The sequence below is a fragment of the Eleginops maclovinus genome, chromosome 4 (assembly GCF_036324505.1).
Source record: "Eleginops maclovinus isolate JMC-PN-2008 ecotype Puerto Natales chromosome 4, JC_Emac_rtc_rv5, whole genome shotgun sequence".
In the NCBI taxonomy this organism is placed as follows: Eukaryota; Metazoa; Chordata; class Actinopteri; order Perciformes; family Eleginopidae; genus Eleginops; species Eleginops maclovinus.
Window position 1 is genome coordinate 25,208,705 of NC_086352.1, and position 21,456 is coordinate 25,230,160.

Below are 21,456 nucleotides of genomic sequence, written 5' to 3' on the forward strand. Positions count from 1 at the left end.
ACTCGGAACCTGTAGCTCTACTGAACCGTAAATTAAGTCCGAACAATGACGGCGGATAATTGTTTAACTGCACAATTTAGTTTGTTGGGCCAAATGGAAGATAAGAAAATTAAAATACAAGCATATTGGTTTTCTTTTTATTAAAGTTATTTAAAAGTAGACAGACCTGTTGAATAAATGTTTTTAAATTCACCATCATCAGTGTGAATATAGTGTTATACTCTGAGGTTTTGTGATACACATAAAGAGGGTTTGTCTGTGACATTTTACTGCAGGGCTGCTGCTGCCTGTGGAGTAAGCACACGGGTCCTTAGGATAAAGTTCAGACTGATTTGAAAAGCAATCCTTCTTTAGTTCAGCGGTCTTACTCTGCGTGATTGTTTCTTGCTCCAGCATCACTCAGCACAAATTTACCTTTGTAAACTCCTTGGCGAGTTATTAGAAGAAGGTGGCAGAAGCCAAGAGCTGTATGCTTTTAAGGTGTGATTTAGCTTTGAGCGCGATATTGACATACGGACATCGTCTGAATCAACGCAAAAGAGATAAGTGACAACCTGGAAAGTTAGCAACAAAGAGGTGGGATCATTCTTTCACATCTTCTCTCCAAGTGTAGACTGATCCATTAGCGCCTGTCAGAGCTATAAACCATTAGGGAGTCAATCGTAGCAAAGAAGGTACTGAAAGGAAAAGGCAGCAGCAGGAGGAAAATCAACAAGCAACTGAAAGGACAGGACAGGTATAGAGAGACATAAAGAATAAGATAAATAGAAGACCTCTCCAAGCAGCTCCACATGCAGGTCTTTGAGCGCCACTGTGCCGTCCATCAGCTCCTCCTTCTCCAGCAGCAGCATAAAGAGCCGTCCCTCCATGTCCCCCAGCAGATAGCGGGAGCCATTGGGGTCCACCCGGTTGTGACAGACGATGGTGCTTTGCTGAGGGTGAGAGTGGGACAAAAACACATTGTTAAAATGACACGAACAGTGGAGGAGTAGTAAGAGGTCCTTTTATTACAGAAGGAGTGTAAGTCCTCACCTCATGCATTATCTATTATGAGCATGTCCAAGAACAAGCCACACAGACCTGTCTTCACAATGTTCCTGTTCATTTATAAAAAATAAACTCTGAGTCTCCCAAATGTACAGTTTAAATCTTATTTACAGATGTAGAGACTGCTCAGATTTTGTTTGACAAGAAAAGCTCAGATTAAACAAGTCTGCCTGTCGTCCCGTCAGGACCCCGTATGCATTACAACAGGAGATAAACGAAGATGCTGAAAACTTTCTTTTTGCCTCATGTCTGAGAGACTACAATTTAAATGCGAGTTACTAATGTAATGCGACACACAGGCATATGATGTTGATGTTTTTCTTTTACATTTTCAGTTTTTTTTAGGATAATACTTTAATTTTCTTACAGAACAATCTACATAAAGAATATCCAAGAACAAAAATCAGTGTCTCGGATATCAAAAAACAAACAAAAGAGAATCAGGCCTAAAGTATAGAGTACTGACTTCTAGCCATGGAATTATAATATCTTTGCTATTCTAAATACTCAGGTTTAAACTTTTTTAACAGAGTCGCACTTACACTGTTATTAGGAAGTTTAAATGGTATTGATAAATCAAAACTGAGCTTAAAATTCTTTGTGTGAAAAAGTTGAAATAAAAAGAGCGGCAGTATTTCATAACCGAGTTGTCTTTGGGGCTCTGTATTTCTGCCTTTAGGGGTGAAGACTGTGTGTAGAGTTTGATGTTTTCTAGATGGCAAGGTGAAAGTGCATCTACTCTAATGTATTATTCAAAGGGTAAGTTGTTAAAGAGTGGGGAAAACACTGTATGGGATGGTCATCGGCAGACAATCAAGGTTGCAGTATCTGAAATGAACGAATATTGAGTCATCCCTTTTGGGATCTTGAATTCTGCAGAATCCTTAAATTATATGATTGAGCAGTACATTTGACATTTTATGGTTGAAAAATAACTCATCAGTGCTCCCTGGAGGTCAATTGATGCAATAGCTTCACTATTTCTATATCACCTACTGTGAAGGTAACATATATTAAGTATTTATTTACTTTTGACTTATCAGGTGACGCTAATACAGATATGTGCGATAAGTTAGTAGCTCAAAATAAGAGCTGGGTAGTTGTCGAATCAATATATGCTGACATAGGACTGTGTTATACAATATATGTTCCCCAAGTAAAACTGCATATCCACTTAGAGTAGAGGAAAGACAGAAAACCCTACAGATGCGAAATATAAACAGGAGTGACACATAAAATGTCTTCTTCTCGTTTCTACTGGAACAAGACTCCCCAGGGAGTATCTGACTATTGAAAGATAGGGCTGTCCTGAATAGTTTGAGGCTTTCAAGATCTGTTCATAGAGTTGACGTTCAAATTCTAAACAAACTTTTGACTGCTGCACAGATTTTTTCTGGCATATCTAGTCCATTCATACTGTTTGGATCCATTATTTCTGCACAGTTGAAAATAAAGATATGGCTACACGAATTCTATTGTTGTTGGGTTTTTTGTGAAAATGTTATTCCAGTGGTGGCTACGGAGAATTCTTTAATGAAAGATGTGACCTAAAGATTGAAAATCACCAAAAAGCATAAACCTAAAAGTACAAAAATGTTGAAAAAAATAAATGTTAAATGTACTACATGTTGTTGTTGTTGTTTTCAAATAATCTGTTGACATTCCTACTCGTTGGCCTCTCAAAATCTAAATGTTCCCTGTGATGAAAAACAGATGACTCTCCCACTGGCTGCACACGGAGCCAAGCAGCTATATTAACGCGTTTACCAAACAGCATTATAAATTATATTTAAACAACGACAAAAACAATATGGTATGTGCCTTAAACTGGAGAGCCAAAGTCTCCTGTCTCCACTATTAGCTCTTTAACAGAGAAGTTGTGTTTGGAATTGGCATTAAAATCAAGCAGAGTGACTAAGCTTCTTCTACTTTACCGTCAAAAGAAGCTTTGTTATTGCTGTTGTCTACAGTACAAGCCAAATCAATTTCTCACTTGATCGCACTCTCAAAAAACGTATTTTCCTGACTGTGGTTTTGTTTACATCTTCTGTTAAAGCGTGAATCCACTTTTCTTTTCACGAACATCTAGCATCCCTCTCTCGGCTGAATGGCAGGTAATTAGCTTGTTAGATTCAACAGCCGAAACCAGTCTGCTGTCCGAAACACAGACCAATAAAATATGAGACACATGCTGGCAGAATCTGGTGTCCCACAATTGTGTTCCACTTCTGTTCTCATGAGTGACAATTTATTAATTAGCTGCCAAAAATGTTGTTATACATCAGAAGGGATGCTTTCGTGTGCTTGGCACCGCTGAAAGAAGTGCGTTTTTCAGATGAATACTAATGTAACAGTAGCCGTGTGGGGAAAAAAAGTACAGAATAACTTTATTTTGAGTTCTTGTCACACTGCAACAATGGATGCCCCACTAGCTCTGTCCTCAGATGTCTGCTGAGCAACAGTGAAGCAATGCTAGTGTGGAAACCGAGCTGTAACAGAGACACGACAGCTTGCAAGGCATACATGAGCCGTGTTTGTGTGCAGGTTGGTCGGGGCTTTTAAAGACAAAACCAATCAGCAGGTCACAGAGATGAGCCGGGAGACAACAATGAGACAACTGTCAGCTTGGAAACATTTTAGGATAAGCGTGTGTTGCATTTTAATTTGTGTTGCTAGGGTCGTGGAAAGGACAGCTTTGTGGCGCAGCGGAACAGCACTCCAAATAAAGTAATGGAGAATTTTACAATTTCTACTAGGTTAGTTAACTGATATTTTAGTTTATGTTCATGTCTATTAATCTTGTACTTTTGAAAAGTCCCTTGTTTTATTGAAATAACAGAGCGTAGTTTGCAAGTGGCTGTTTCCTGTACTGTAATAAACGCACTGCTTTATGAGAGGCTATTACAGATACTTTAAAATAAACACAGCTAGAGTTATATTTAAAGTACAAACAGTAGGAGCAGCAATCTGTCGCAGCCTGGTACGTCCAAGAAATTTAAATACGGGGAAAAAAAGTCACTTTAAAACTTCCCCCATCTGTGACAATAGTTGCTGGACAGGGAATACAGGGGATCAAATTAAAAGGGAAAATAATCGTGGTAAGAAGCAGCTGTTTCGGAGATTTAACTGACACCTGTTAAAATACAAAAAGTAATTTCTGGCAATAAAGTGTGTCTAAGTTTCCCTACAGATTATATCAGGCCAACAAAGATTGCCTCAACTTCAATATAGGAAAAAAATATGCATAACAATTTCCAATATATTAATTTTCCCGTTATCCATAATAGGAAAATACAAACATATTTTTCAAAATATGTTAAGGTTGAAAAGTTTGATATTGCTTTCGAAAAAGGTGAAAATCAAATCAACCCTACATCTGACCAATAGGTTAGTTTTCAACTTGGCAAAAAACTCTTGCAAAGACATAATTTTTTTATCATGAAGACAAAAAAAGCTGTGTAACTCTTAATTAAACCCTACTACATCTAAGTAACTTGAAATTATCTTTTCAAAATGTATGAGACAGTCGTAGCAGAAAGCAGCGAGACGGGGAGAGAACATTCTCTAATTATAGACGGCACATGCTGTGGAGCGGCTCCTTAAGGCCCTGAGCTTTGTTAAATGTGAGCAGAGCCGTACAGGCTGCAACTTAGTCTTGATAGTATAACATTAAAAGCAGCGGTGCATGGGGAGCTGAAGTCATCATCACAGCACTTAAAAACTCGCCTTTAAGAAACCCTTCAAATATCAATCACAAGATTAATAACAAATAGACTCCGATGTGTACACCTCAGAGACTCCTAAACGTAGCAAAATGTGATTTAAATGTTCGCATAAACAGATGCAGAGGACTTCGTTTACTAGCACCATTTTTATTCTTTCATTATAAAGAGTGATGCTGCTGGGACTCAATTTCCACCAAAACCACAGTTTAATTTGACATAATTTAGCTGGAGGCTGTCTCACCCTCCTATTGCTAACTGGACTTGAATGTTTATGAAGATGGATAACAGTCCAATCCTAACGACTGATAGGTATGTAACATTACATCACCTCTGCACGTAACTTTGCAAGCAGATGTTACACAAAATTCTACACGCCTGTGGATGCTTTATGACTTGGGGCTTAAGATCTGTAATTTGTTTGGCATTGCTCACATATTAAATCAGTGTGGAAATAACATTATGGCGTTACTAAACACTATATCCATCAATTCTACACCATTGCAACTGAATGCCACCTGAAGGATACATAATCTAAAGTTAAGAGTTTAGAAAAACATCTTCTTTTATAGACACGGATAATAAAACCATTGGATTATCAACACCCATTCGCTGATGGCTTTACCTTGATAGTCGGTGGTGCAATGGCCAAGTATTTGTCTCCATTGTGGTAAGTGATGGACTCTTGTCCTATGATTATAGCTCCACCAAATGGCTCTGGCACTAAAAGACAAGCACATAGGGAAGAGTCGGTTTCATTTGGTTCAGACAGGGATGTAGGACACAGAATATGTTAGAAACAAAGATACGTTTTAGTTGGGATTCAACAAATAATATTTTCATGATCAATATATTAACCCCATCCATGTTTTCAACTAATCTACAATGTTGAGGGCTCCAGTGGAGAATGTACTATCATTTTTTTATTCACTCATTTATTTGCTGGTTTATCAGATAGGAACAGAGCATCTTAACGAACAAGAGTATAAAAATGCCCAAATTGAATTACCAGAGATAGCAAGAATACTAATTTACATCCATATTCCCAAAGCACCAAATGTTCGTTCTTCTGTCCGACTTTTCCCAACAACAAGAAGTAAAGCCTGAGATAAATACTAATAAATAACATCCCATGTACCAATTAAAACCACTTTTTTAGTTTGAACCATTGGTAAGACTCACTATTTCCTTTATTAAGATTTTTTTCGTTACAATTCATATACAAAATTATTCTGATTCAAATCCAGGATGATGATGACAGACATAATTAACAGCACTTCCTTCTCTCTTGATTATCTAACTGATTAATTGATTAATTAAATGCTCTGATTACCTGGGATGACCATTGATGCCTCTGCCTCCACATTCTCCTGTTTCCAGGGGCCCTTGTTGAACTCCTTCTCCCTCAGAGAAACCTCATAGGTCTTCACATGGCGCCCTTGGGGGTCCTACAATACACAAAAATGTCTTGAATGAGGACAAGATGACATCATTTTGGAAGTATTAATACAATTTGAGTTTCCATGTAGCGATTAAAACTTCTGATAGAGTAATGGAGCTGTTTTTCTAACGGTGGCAATTTGTTTACGGTGTGCAAGTGCACAATCCTACAAGTGGCATCATATTGTTTCACTGATCAACAGGTGGCAATCACACAATCAAGTTTTGCCACAAAGCCCAGAGAAAGCAGGGATGAAAAAGACTGCATGCTAGTTATCACAGATTTAAACAATGTTGGATTTGAAATACCTCTTTAAAGAAATGGCTTGCACAGATTGTTCACACAACAGGAACATTCCACAACAGCACCTTCACACTTCACCATCAAACAGTTGAGTTTTTGTCAGATGTGGCTGTATTGTTTCATGTCTTTTTGATTGCCAGAGGGTGATCCAACAGATGTTTTTATGTTATTTAATTTTTGTTTGAGGCAGGTAATGCGGGGCAAATGTTCGCGTGAACAGTCAACAAAGTGGTATCTTATGTTAAACTGCTGCCTAACTGCTGCCTCAGTATTACAATAACATTTAGTTTCAATCACTATAGGCTCCAGAGAATACTTTACATAATAATAGCAAATGTCCCACCAATATGAATTTACGTACAAACTGATTTGTATTCCAGGTCTCATGAAGCTCTTTAAGAGTAAAAAAGAAAAACAGCTAGTAATCAGACCAGAGTAAATAAACCAAAAATGTTCAAAATCTTAAAGCCTCTATAATTCAGCATATGGTTCGAGGAGTTATATTAAAACACAGCAGTCAATGTTAACTGTCACTTTTTAATTATTTGGATACATTATATTTTACTAGCTGTTCATATTCACTTTGATTGTATGTTTTGATCGTGATTATTTAACGTTTAGCTGACCCTGCTCTGCTCGGTTCTGGTGTGAGTAAATATGTGGATGAAACAACATGAATCAAGCTTTTTTCAATGAGTGTTTTATAACCGATGCCTAACCTTGAAAGAATAACAGTTAAAATTCAACATTTTCCAAACGTTTAGCACTTTCTATGAACCCTTGTTATTCTCTCTAACACACAATCCCACTTTCATTCCTTTTCCAGTACCTGGTAGATGAAGCAGACTGTGGGGGCCTGGCAGCCGTACAGGAAGTGAACATCGATGACCTGGAGCTCCTCCAGTCTGATGTTGAAGGCCTTGAGCTCACGATTGTCCCGGTCCAATGGGATCACCTTAAACAACCCGTCATACAGCCGCAGGCCGATCATACGGCACTCTGGGTCTACAATTCCAATAATACCGGTTTCTGACGGACGCCCAATACGATCCTGAAAAACAGCATGGGGTGTGAAAAGGTTTAAGTTGCTGTTTGAAAACCTCATAAAACATTATCAGCTTCTATATTTAAAATGAGCTAATTATTCAAAAACTGTATTTATATGTTGTATACAAACTCTATTAAAAGGCAATAATATCCTTGTAAATGATGAACATGCCAATTTATATTCCAGGATATTCTATTAACATGTAGCTGAATTCAGAGTCTAACTGAAGTTTGATTAATGACGCTCTACTGTAGATAGACTCAAGGTGAACTCTGGTGCATTGAATCAAAGTTAATGGGAGAAGGTATAAACCAAAACAGTTATTCATATGAACAAAGCTAATTGAATGAATTAATCCCCTGAGAGTCACGTTTATTGAGTAGATTTAACAATACAGTCTAATTTCAAGAATAATATTTGTATTTCTGTCTCACCTGGACATTTCCATGGGCGCGAGTGATGATGTCAATGCTGTCCCCATTCTGTTTGTATTCGAGGATGCAGGCGTTGTACTTGGATGTGAGAATGAACAGCAGGTCTTTGCTCTCACCCTGAACAAATGGGAAAAAACACCCAAGTCATCAGAAAAACAAGCATGAGAGAGGCCTGCTTCCAATTTAATTCCCCCAGCCAAATGACTTTGGACAGACTCGACCAGACTATAAATTCCCTCTTCAGTCAAAAGTAACTGTCCAACTCGGATAATGGTATTTTTCAGACAACACTTATAATAACACTAATATTTGGGATGTCTTTTTTCTTTTTCAAACATATGTAAGGTATCTACATTACGACTGGCACAGACATCATTGAGGTACAACATAACTATATACTTGAGAGGTAATTCCTTTCAATAAATAAAAGCCTTTGATTATGGTAAACCAGAGATACATTTTAGAGTTTTTCCTTTGTTTAATGAGAAGAAATGCATGTGCATTCTGTCTCAAATAACAAGCTTAAACGTAGTTCTTGAGTTACTCCAAGAGCCCTCCAACCAATGACTTTTAATAAACTTGTACACATTACTACCGACCACAAAACACTCACCTTTGGCCTGAAGAGCTCCATGACAGCAATCTTCCCATACATGCCCACCTCCTTGACGGGCCGCAGCCCCTCTGCTGTGACAACATAGATCTCCAACCGTGTGTTTTTAGCAATGAGCAGGTTGAGGTCATCCGCAGAGGTGAAGTGACCTATAGGCACAACAACATTTATAAAAAAGTTAATTAGGCGGTTGTTTGGGTAAGAGCCGAGGAGGAAAAGATGACAAGGTGGACAAATAACAAAATAGGGCTGGAGAGTAATACTGGCAAAATAGTAATTCCCAGTGTCTTACCAATTGTTTTCATTGGTAGGATGGCAATGTTTTAAGCATAATTATTGGTGTTTTTAATATATCTAATTTAGGGCAGAACTTATTTTTAACATGGATTTAGTTACATGTTACATGAGTCTCTTGGTGCTTTCACAAAGGATCAATTGCTCTTGATTGCTGAGCATTTTGTGTCTATTGGTGGTGACAAAAGGGTGAAAGAAAACATCAAGGACTCTATAATATCGAGATTATGAGATTAAAGTTTTGCCTGCAGAGAAAGGGGAGGTTTTTTCAAAGCCTCCTGTTCAGTCGAGTGTACTGTCTTTTGAGCAGCAGAAAGAAATGTTGACAGCTGGAACATGACAGAGTTAAATATGAGTTAGAAATTAAAAAACAGATTGAAGTGGAACGAATTCGACAAGAATCTGAGAAAGCCAAGCCAGATATGGAGGGATGTCGCCTGTCTATGCTCAGAGATGGCATGTTGTCCGGTGAGGGGCAGGGTGGACAGGGGCCCAGGTCTCCTCATCGTTTTGATATTAGTAACATGCGCTTGTAACCTCACTTTAATGAAAGTGATCCTGACACGTTTTTTTTATTATTTGAACGTGTAGCAAAGGCTAGGGATTGGGCCGATGCAGACTGCGCTCTGATGCTTCAGTGTGTGCTCACAGGAAGAGCACAGTCTGCTTATTCCTCTCTAAGTCTTGAAGATAGCTCGAGTTATGTTAAAATTAAATCTGCTGTGCTTAGAGCATATGAACTGGTGCCAGAGGCATATCGTCAGCGTTTTAGGTTCCTTGAGCAAAAGCAAGGTCAAACGTATGTGGAGATGGCGAGGGATTTGTCTATTCATTTTAAGCGTCGGTTAACTGCTCTGGACATCAATTCTTTCGACGATTTGTGTGAACTAATGATTTTAGAACAGTTCAAAAATGTTCTTCCTGATCGCATGGCCACATACATAATAGAACAAAAGGTCACTTCTGCTGCTGAGGCTGCGGTGGCAGCAGATGAGTTTGCGTTGCTTCATAAGAACAGGTCTAGAGGGCGCTGTGGGGCCCTAACCGCTGTTGAAGGGAGGAGATGTGCTGCTGATGGTAGTTCATTTGGGATGTATCCAAAGAAATTGGGTTTCGTAAAATCAGATGTTGACCATTTGGATAATGTTGATAATTGCAACTGATGTCGGGAAAAAGGACATTGGAAGGCAGAATGTCCTGCGCTTAGAGCAAAGTCCAAGGGACAAAGATCTTTTGTTAAGCCTGTTGCATTTGCTGCCCCTGTGGAAAGCTGCTGTGTTGCTGAGGTGCTTACAGCCCACTCATGTGAAACAGATGTCTTGGCATCTTATGCCCCTTTTATTAGAGATGGCTTTGTGTCATTACTAAATAGTGATGTAAGAGTTTCAATCAAAATCTTGAGAGACACAGGTGCCTTTGACTCCTTTATTGTTGACTCTATTTTGCCATTGTCTGAGGAAAGTGACACTGGTGACACGGTTCTGAGTCGTGGGATGGGGTTAAAGGTTCTCCCTGTTCCCGTTCATAAGTTGTATCTTAACTGTGACCTTGTCAAGGGTGAAGTGGCTATTGGTGTGCGTCCGGCTTTGCCGATCGAGGGGATACATTTCATTTAGTGAACCATTTGCTCATCTCATAGTTGATTGTGTGGGCCCATTACCATGTTCAAGGTCTGGTTGCAATTATCTGCTCACGGTAATGTGTCAAACCACTAGGTATCCAGCTGCCTATCCTTTGAGGTTGATTACAACGAAAGCTGTGGTTAAGGCTTTGTCACAGTTTATTTCGATATTTGGAATTCCTAAGGTCGTCCAGAGTGATCAAGGTTCAAATTTTTCTTCTCACATGTTACGACAAGTGTTGAAGCTTTTGAAGATTAAAAAGAACCAATCAACAGCTTACCATGCACAAAGCCAAGGTGCCTTGGAAAGGTTTCACCAGAAATCCTTGCTTCGTGCATACTGTACGGCTGTGCAGGAAAGTACAGGTTTTAGCCCTAATGAGTTGGTCTTTGGACATTCTGTACATGATCCCTTGGCAGTGCTGAAAGATGGCTGTGTTGACACTGAGCCACCAGGGCGCTTAATTGATTATGTGAATGGCTTCAGACATCGTTTGTTGGTAGCTTTGAGTATGGCACAAGAAAAGCTGTCTCTCTCTCAAAGTAAAATGAAAGAGTTGTATGACCGTGGTTCGGCTCAATGGGAGTTTAATCCAGATGACCAAGCGTTATCACTTATGCCTATTGTTGGTTCCCCATTTCAGGCTAAGTATACAGGTCCATACACTGTCATTGAAAAAAGGTCTGACCTAAATTATGTTTTGTCAACACCAGAACGGAGGAAGGCCAAATGTCTTTGTCATGCAAATCTTCTGAGACCATACCACATGCGTGAAGTAAACACAGACACAGGTGAATGATAGAGTGCATCCAGCTCTGGCTGTGACATCAGATAGTTTGCTGCATCAGAGAGATAGAGTGCCTGAACCTGATGATAGTTTGCTGTATGGTCGTTTGAGAAATTCTGAATCGCTAAGTGATTTAGACGGGTTGTTTTCTCATTTGCCAGAGTCGAGACGTGAAGAACTCTCAGCATTGGTACACAAGTATCTATGTCTGTTTAAAGACATTCCTTCGCAAACTGACTGGGCTGAGCATGACATTGATGTTGGGGATGCTCGGCCTATTAAACAACATTTTTATCGCATGCCACCAGTTAAACGCAATTGTTTGGATGCTGAGATTAATTACATGTTGGAGAATAAAATCGCTGTCCCATCAGCATCTAGTTGGGCGTCTCCATGCATTTTGGTGCCAAAGCAGGATGGAACACCTAGATTCTGTACTGACATGAGAAAAGTGAATTCAGTGACTAAATCTGACTCATTTCCTTTGCCAAGAATGGACGATTGTATAGATCAGCCAAGTATGTTAGCAAGTTTGATTTGCTTAAAGGTTATTGGCAGGTTCCTTTGTCCAAGCGTGCACAAGAAATATCGGCATTTATCACACCCTCAGGACTTTATTCGTATAAAGTAATGCCATTCGGGTTAAAAAATGCTCCTGCTACATTCCAACGTTTGAGGAATCGTGTGGTGTCAGGCCTAAAGGGCTGTACTGTGTATCTAAATGATTTGGTTATTTGCAGTGATACTTGGACTTCGCATATTCAGCGCATCGAGATGCTTTTTGAACGATTGGCTGAAGCACACCTGACAATAAATTTGGCCAAATGTGAATTTGCAAAAGCCACAGTGACATACCTTGGCCATGTGGTGGGACAAGGTTGTGTGGCCCCAGTTCAGGCTAAGGTCAGAGCAATAGCTGAATATCTACAGCCCACAACCAAAAAGGAACTCCAAAGGTTTCTGGGTATGGTGGGATACTACAGGAGTTTCTGTCAACATTTTTCAACTACTGTGTTTCACCTGACTGAACCTCTTAAGTCTACTGTAAAATATACTTGGTCGGTTGATTGTCAAAAAGCATTTGATGATATTAAATCTCTGTTGTGTTCCTCTCCTGCACTAGCTGTTCCATGTTTTGATCGACCTTTTATGCTCCAGGTGGATGCAAGCCAGGTGGGAGCGGGTGCGGTTTTGCTCCAGAGAGATAACCAAGGCGTGGTGAGACCAATCAGCTTCTTCTCCAAGAGGTTTAACAGTTACCAGAAACATTTCTCTGTTATTGAGAAGGAGGCGCTGTCACTCATTTGGGCATTGCAACATTTCAATGTTTATGTGGGAGCAGGAGGACCAATTTTGGTTTACACCGATCACAATCCACTGACTTTCTTGCATTCTATGAAATGTCCCAACCAAAGATTGACACGGTGGTCTTTGTTCCTTCAGGCTTACAACCTTGATGTTAGGCATATTAAGGGATCAGACAATGTTATTGCTGATGCCCTGTCACGTGCTCCACTGAACTAGTTAGTTAAAAAAAGGTGGTACGTATATTTTTTGTTTGTATTAATCTTTGTTTTTGGGATGGAATTAGTGTTACGGTGGTCCTAGGGACACCGACTTTAAGGGGGGGGATGTGACGACCCTGTGTCCCTGTTGTCCCTGTAATGGTGTCTGTCCCTTTTTTAATATATATCTTAGTGATCTGTTAACATGTTCTGCTGGGTTGTACAGGTTAAGTTAAAGGGATTTTTACTTTTTGAAAAAAAAAATGGAATGTTTTTATTGTAGAAGAAAAGAAAATGCCAGAAAACAGAGGCCGTACAAAGATAATGTGGGGGAATATGGTTATTACACTTAAATATTTAAATTATGGGGGAAAATAGTTCCTTTAAAAGGAGTTTATTTGAATGCATTTGAGAAATATGTTATCAGAAGACATGTTTAGTTGAAAAAGTGAAAATTAAGTGGATTTATTTAACCAGTGTGTTGAGATTCATAGGGTAAAGTGGGCTGCAACCTAGACTGTCCCTCTGCAATCTGGTGACAGACCCCCGACCCTCCTGAGCAATGCGAAAGACCAACCCCCACAGCGATTTCCTCACTATTCAACAGAAAAGGAAGGCAAAAGCAGGGCTTTGTCTAGAACTGCATCCGTCTGCCAAAGAGCTGTCAAAGGAGACCAGAGACAAAATTGTAGACCTGCACCAGGCTGGGAAAACTGAATCTGCAATAGGTAAGCAGCTTGGTGTGAAGAAATCAACTGTGGGAGCAATTATTAGAAAATGGAAGACATACAAGACCACTGCTAATCTCCCTCCATCTGGGGCTCCACGCAAGATCTCACCCCGTGGGGTCAAAATGATCACAAGAACGGTGAGCAAAAATCCCAGAACCACACGGGGGGACCTAGTGAATGACCTGCAGAGAGCTGGAACCAAAGTAACAGAGGCTACCATCAGTAACACACTATGCCGCCAGGGAGTTAAATCCTGCAGTTCCAGAGGTGTCCCCCTGCTTAAGCCAGTACATGTCCAGGCCCGTCTGAAGTTTGCTAGAGGGCATTTGGATGATCCAGAAGAGGATTGGGAGAATGTCATATGGTCAGATGAAACCAAAACAGAACTTTTTGGTAAAAACTCAACTCGTCGTGTTTGGAGGAGAAAGAATGCAGAGTTGCATCCAAAGAACACCATACCTACTGTGAAGCATGGGGGTGGAAACATCATGCTTTGGGGCTGTTTTTCTGCAAAGGGACCAGGACGACTGATCCGTGTAAAGGAAAGAACGAATGGGGCCATGTATCGTGAGATTTTGAGTGAAAACCTCCTTCCATCAGCAAGGGCACTGAAGATGAAGCGTGGCTGGGTCTTTCAGCATGACAATGATCCCAAACACACCGCCAGGGCAACGAAGGAGTGGCTTCGTAAGAAGCATTTCAAGGTCCTGGAGTGGCCTAGCCAGTCTCCAGATCTCAACCCCATAGAAAATCTTTGGAGGGAGTTGAAAGTCTGTGTTGCCCAGCGACAGCCCCAAAACATCACTGCTTTAGAGGAGATCTGCATGGAGGAATGGGCCAAAATACCAGCAACAGTGTGTGAAAACCTTGTGAAGACTTACAGAAAACGTTTGACCTCTGTCATTGCCAACAAAGGGTATATAACAAAGTATTGAGATGAACTTTTGTTATTGACCAAATACTTATTTTCCACAATCATTTGAAAATAAATTCTTTAAAAATCCTACAATGTGATTTTCTGGATTTATTTTCTCATTCTGTCTCTCATAGTTGAGGTATACCTATGATAAAAATTACAGGCCTCTCTCATCTTTTTAAATGGGAGAACTTGCTTGCAATTGGTGGCTGACTAAATACTTTTTTGCCCCACTGTAAGTGGAACACATTTAAAGAATTTAAATTGGCTTTTAAATTTACATCAAAAATAAAAATGTTCATAACATAAGATTTTATAGATTGGTAAATGATAATTGAAAAATAGAAGTTTTTAAAGTGAACGAGTAAATAAATCGGAAACACATTATTGGAAAAAGGGGGAAATTACAGATATAAGCAAGATCCACTACACTTTTGGTAGAAACTGTTCAGGAGTCAGGAGAACAGGGTAGGAACATTTTAATCATGTTAACCTATTATTATTTCAGAGCCTATATTGGGGTGTGTCTTTGGTAAAGTTAAATTGTGGGAGTTTTGATCTACAGAAGGAGGGAGTGATTTAGTACACACTTGATCTCAGATATGATATTTAAATGAAACAAACTTGTCATAGTGATAACTCCAACATTAGATTACAGACCATGTAAAATATAATTAACCACGTGAATGGAAACCATTATTAAAGTCACTCCTATTTTAACATTTTTTATTGATTGAAGTTGTAATTATAACATGTCAGAGGTCTCATAGTTTCACACATTATTTTCCCGATTAAAGACTTGAAATATTTTTCAAGAAGACTGAAATTGATAATTAATAATGAAGTATATTAAGAGAATCGAGCAGAGTCATACAGATCCTAATAATGTTTTGATTTACGATTGTGAGTATGTGAAAAGTATTGGAAATAAGATCTATTAGATATTTTTGTATGAATTAGGTGGGGATGAAGATCCAGTAGATTAAAAAGGAAGTGGTGACTTAGTAATTACTTAATTTAACATGAGAGAAGCAGTTTTTGTTAATGTAATCTAAGTAAAGTATATTGAAGTAAGAAGGGACTGAGATTCGTTAGAAGGTTTCACACAAGGTGCGACACCAGATGTGTGCAATATCTCAACAGTTTTGACATTATATATTGTGGGAATAAAGCTGACGCCTTAGAAGGTCAAAAGTCAGTGACCTACACATCTGAAATATGTTCATTGGACAGGTTAATATAAGTAGATTGGAATGTGCGTACGTCTGGGACATCTCTCTATATATCCACGACACTGTCCTAATAGAATGATAAGACGTATTTTAAAAATAGTAGTAATTAGAAGGAAACCTATGATGGCAATCTTTTTGTAAATGAAGAATATGACGGAATAATTAAAGACTCTGCAGACCATGACGGGACTTATTATTGTGGAAAATAAGTATTTGGTCAATAACAAAAGTTAATCTCAATACTTAGTTATATACCCTTTGTTGGCAATGACAGAGGTCAAACGTTTTCTGTAAGTCTTCACAAGGTTTCCACACACTGTTGCTGGTATTTTGGCCCATTCCTCCATGCAGATCTCCTCTAAAGCAGTGATGTTTTGGGGCTGTCGCTGGGCAACACAGACTTTCAACTCCCTCCAAAGATTTTCTATGGGGTTGAGATCTGGAGACTGGCTGGGCCACTCCAGGACCTTGAAATGCTTCTTACGAAGCCACTCCTTCGTTGCCCTGGCGGTGTGTTTGGGATCATTGTCATGCTGAAAGACCCAGCCACGCTTCATCTTCAGTGCCCTTGCTGATGGAAGGAGGTTTTCACTCAAAATCTCACGATACATGGCCCCATTCATTCTTTCCTTTACACGGATCAGTCGTCCTGGTCCCTTTGCAGAAAAACAGCCCCAAAGCTTGATGTTTCCACCCCCATGCTTCACAGTAGGTATGGTGTTCTTTGGAAGCAACTCTGCATTCTTTCTCCTCCAAACACGACGAGTTGAGTTTTTACCAAAAAGTTCTGTTTTGGTTTCATCTGACCATATGACATTCTCCCAATCCTCTTCTGGATCATCCAAATGCCCTCTAGCAAACTTCAGACGGGCCTGGACATGTACTGGCTTAAGCAGGGGGACACGTCTGGAAGTGCAGGATTTAAGTCCCTGGTGGTGTAGTGTGTTACTGATGGTAGCCTCTGTTACTTTGGTCCCAGCTCTCTGCAGGTCATTCACTAGGTCCCCCCGTGTGGTTCTGGGATTTTTGCTCACCGTTCTTGTGATCATTTTGACCCCACGGGGTGAGATCTTGCGTGGAGCCCCAGATGGAGGGAGATTAGCAGTGGTCTTGTATGTCTTCCATTTTCTAATAATTGCTCCCACAGTTGATTTCTTCACAGCAAGCTGCTTACCTATTGCAGATTCAGTTTTCCCAGCCTGGTGCAGGTCTACAATTTTGTCTCTGGTCTCCTTTGACAGCTCTTTGGTCTTGGCCATAGTGGAGTTTGGAGTATGACTGTTTGAGGTTGTGGACAGGTGTCTTTTATACTGATAACGAGTTCAAAAAGGTGCCATTAATACAGGTAACGAGTGGAGGACAGAGGAGCCTCTTAAAGAAGAAGTTACAGGTCTGTGAGAGCCAGAAATCTTGCTTGTTTGTATGTGACCAAATACTTATTTTACTGAGGAATTTACAATTAATTCATTAAAAAAATCCTTTCTCATTTTGTCTCTCATAGTTGAAGTGTACCTATGATGAAAATTACAGGCCTCTCTCATCATTTTAAATGGGAGAACTTGCACAATTGGTGGCTGACTAAATACTTTTTTGCCCCACTGTATGTGATCAATACAATTGCATGAGTTTAGAGAGGAACAGAGACTAACTGAGCATGTTTTGAACTAACACAAGCTAAATCTAGAGATTGTTTCTTCCAGGACTGATGGATTGAGAGAGACGCTCTTTAACGGGAGCGTTTGATGTTTAAACAATAATGATTTGAAGTGTCTGAATAATGATTGATGTGTTTTGTAACTTTTGCTTAACTGAAGTTCTTTTTCTTGACCAGGTTTTTGTTACACCTTTTTGTTAAGATATGTAAAAAGGGGGAGTGGCAACATGTTTGCTCAAATTAAAATTCCATGATGAACAATTCCATTTTTATAAATGATGATATTGTTTCCATTCTCTTTGCAATTTTTACAGGAAAAGCAGAATTAGTTGCAGATAGGCTGCTGACAGATACAATTCCAGAGTGGAACCAATTAAAGAAGTTGACCTGTGATAATGATATTGAATTTGTAAATGGGTTTTTTAACAGATATGATACCTTGGGTTAGTAAATGTGGAGATAATAAGAATAGTTTAAGTTAAGCTAAACATATTTGATGAAATGGGAACTAAGTTAGTCAGCACCCTTTCTCTAGTAGAGATTGAGAAGTATCAAATGTTCAAAGGTTTTGTTTGTCATATGCACAGCAGATACAGCGTATAGGTTGGCAATCTAAATCTTATATCCCAGGCTCCTCCAACTACTCGATATGCATAGTGCAGGTAAGATGAATAAAATAGTTTTTTTTTTAAAAGGGTAAGGCTCAGCTACAGACTATTTGAGATTATGAGTATAAGGAGAGTGATAAACACAACAATAATTTCACAGAAGTAATCTAAGGGAAAATGTGATAACATTGTTGGAATTCTGAATTCATGTTCCCAGCTCTCTAACTTCTAAACACTAACAGGTAGAAGCAGTTTTGTCTGGTGCTTAAGGAGGGATTTCTGCACACGATTCAGGCAGAGATTGACATGGGGTTGGTGAATGGACTTTGGCACGAGAAAGCTAAAGATACATCTAAAGAGGTTATGTGATTGGCAGGAAGGGAAGCCTTGGGTTATTGATTCTGAACCCAATATATATATTTCATCCACACCTTTTCGGGAACAACAGCCAGGAAATTCATTCATTCTGGCTGCATCATGGTTTTACTGGGTCTTATTCTATCTAAACAGTCGGTGTTTCCTTCTCCAGAAATGAGAGGAGTTGTTAACATATTGCATTTTGACTTTAAATAGGGATTTTAAAATGTAGGAATAATTTGGATACTCATTGGAAATTCAAAGCTAATTGCAATAATGTAACATAATTTACCGAAAGAAGTTGGAGTTTCATTTTGTTTGTAATTATGGCACAAGCCAATAATGTTTTGAAGTTACGTTAGACCATAAGGAGTTTTCAATGACAGGAATAAATGCTGCATAACAGATAATACTAGATGGGGGTTGGAAATGATGAGCATAACATTCATATTTACTTATTTAGTGTTTTGAAACCAATAAGAAACAAACAGGTTGTTACAACGACCCAAGAGGACAACTGTGCATGTATAGACTCTATGAACAAAAATCCCCAGCAGGCTCTACTGATATTGCATTAATGTACCCCATCATAAAAGAAAACGACATTCCACCTGTTTTCACTCCCTATGAGGGCCTTTATGATTGTATTGTGAAGAACCACACGAAAAGGCACTAATATGGGAACGTTACAATGGTGAAATTCCACAACAGCAGTAACCAGCCAGGGCCTTCATTCCAGAATTGCTGTGGCTAACATGCAATACCCCAGGGCAGATGTTTGGTGGTACTGTGGTACTAAAACTTAGTGTCCGGTCCTTCCACATGACTGGCCTGGAACATGTGCACTGGTGCAGTTAGTGATGCCTTTCTATGCAGTACCAATGACAGCTAGACCGCTAACAAAGCTTGCACAGCACCCCAAGATCAGCAGAATGAAAAAGTCAATTCCAGGACGGAGTTTTATTCCCTCAGTTTATTTTGACTATATTGGGCTGCCCCGGGGAGGTCCAGATGAGTTTAAAGCAAGAAATCAGATAACCGCAGGGTTCGAATCGATATTTTCTTTGGCCTACAATCGAGAAAAATGTTGAGATTCATAAATTACACCTGTGATGCAGTAAAAGGGCTGCACGAACAGTTGGACAGAACCAGTCTGATGGCCTGGCAAAATAGGGTGGCCTTAGATATGTTTTTGGCGAATAAGTGGACCCGCCCCCGACGACTTCAGCCAATAAGAAGAGTCCGGAGACCCCCATGTGACAAGCGGCCAACAAGATACAGCCCCCCCGCTACCAACCAAGGAGAGCACGAGACCGGAGCTCGTCTTATTTTGAAGTTGTTTATTGTATGACCGCAAAGGGGTGGTTCTATAAAACATGTTAGTATTGTGAAATCGATCTGTATTTTGTTCCGGACCGCCAGACAGTAACTACTGATGAGCTCCACTCATTCAGCGGCCTGTGGACGCGTGTACCGGGCTATTGAGCCACAGCTGTGAAACTTTTGTAAAACCTACTGCTGCATCCTTTTATTAAACACTCCTTTTAAAATTTATATGAGGAGCTTCACTTCGTTTTCTTTTAAATCGACTCCTGGGCTTCGAATAAAAGAACATTTCTTACACAGGCATATATTATTTCCTCAAGATCTTTTTGACTCTGCAGTCATGTAAATAAATTATGTAAACAGTTAACAAAGTCAAAGGTTAACAGTTATAGATGATATATCTGTATACTGTCCATCTCTGAAAATGTCAGATTTAAATCAACATCATTACAGTATGCTGCAGGCTTGCAGAGAAGCAATTTTAAACAGGTATAAGAATAAAAAGAGAAATCAACACTTGAGACCCCCATTTTTAATATTGTAATTAGGGAAAATCTTGTTTAAAAAATGAAAGCTAAAGATCACGTTAGACACTTGAGCTTAGAGAGTCATGCCATGTGTACATATCCAGATCTAAGATTAATGCCACATAAAGCCAACATTTAACGTAAATGGGACAAGGATTGCTTTAGCTGCATGATATATTTCATAGGAGAAATGTGAGGTGATTCAATAAATACTACCACTCAAAATGTTAGTTTCAACATCAGTAGCTTCACATATTAAATGTAGGCTAATGGCCCATGTATGTTAGATCAAGCGACGACACCAGCTTTCTAATACAAGTGGAAATTATTTGTCAGACAACACATGCAGCTAAACACCACCTGCCTGCATGCTTCACGGAGTTTGCCATAACTGCGCTTATGTATGATAATGTGTATCAGCAGACGCATTATGATCTGGGGTAACCAAACTCGACACAACAACAGCTAACGTTGGATCCAAACCAAGAACCAACGAAAGGTTAAACCGGGCCGTGTGTGCGCAATAGCAGACGAGATAAAAATACATAAAAGCCGTGTGGGTCATGACTTACATGCATAAAAGTATTCATAGACAAGCAAGTAAACATTGGACTTAGCAAATCCCTAGCTATCGGCTGCTACAGGCCCGTCTGGACCGCTGTACTTGCAGCGCGGGAGCTCAGCTAGCACGCAGGTGGCGAATGTTCATGCAGCACTGAGAAAAACAACAACCTGCGGAGACTTACCTGTGACGCAGGCGTTCACTGCAGTAGGTTTCTGGGCTGTTACCACGTAGTTGTACGACATGTTTTACAACAACAAAAGACAAACACAAGAGAAGTGTTTTAATCTCAGACAAGTGACAAAATCATTGATAATAAGCTTCCGGAAGTAGTTAGCTCTGCTACGAACGTAACGGAGGCGAAGGAGCACTCACTTTGAGCTAAGGCGCCCCCTCTGTGGCGGAGGCCTGAAGGTGTCGATGCATAACAACCCAGTTATGTGGATCAAAACATATGTGTTTATTGATCTAAATATGTCAGAGCAAAGTTATCGTGGGTATATCAGTTAAAAAAGTTTTGAAAAGAAAACGTTAATATCTGAATCATAATTATGTTTTTGTTTTGCCGAATGTTTAACAAAAGGCTTCCAAAACAGTCCATGTACCTTACGGAAAACAATTGATTGTAGGCCGAGTATAAACGCAGCATAATATGTTTTTATTAAAAATATTATAAACTTTTACAATCCACCATTTATAATTGAAACATCATGCTTAAGCTTTAAGA

The 21,456-nt window shown here is 39.5% G+C and overlaps 1 protein-coding gene across 2 annotated transcripts in view; it reads right to left on the minus strand.

Moving 5' to 3' along the window:
• The window catches only part of ddb1 (damage-specific DNA binding protein 1), a 56,809-nt gene extending 35,720 nt beyond the window's left edge, over nucleotides 1–21,089 (minus strand). For both annotated transcript variants that reach the window (XM_063881875.1, XM_063881876.1), the window contains exons 1-7: nucleotides 20,914–21,089; nucleotides 8,609–8,757; nucleotides 7,996–8,112; nucleotides 7,343–7,564; nucleotides 6,103–6,217; nucleotides 5,395–5,492; nucleotides 774–932 (exon numbers count right to left, since the gene is read on the minus strand). In XM_063881875.1, coding sequence (XP_063737945.1) covers nucleotides 774–932; nucleotides 5,395–5,492; nucleotides 6,103–6,217; nucleotides 7,343–7,564; nucleotides 7,996–8,112; nucleotides 8,609–8,757; nucleotides 20,914–20,974 — 921 coding nt within the window. In that variant the 5' untranslated portion in view covers nucleotides 20,975–21,089. The remainder of the gene's footprint in view (nucleotides 1–773; nucleotides 933–5,394; nucleotides 5,493–6,102; nucleotides 6,218–7,342; nucleotides 7,565–7,995; nucleotides 8,113–8,608; nucleotides 8,758–20,913) is intronic.
• Nucleotides 21,090–21,456: the final 367 nt, after the last annotated feature.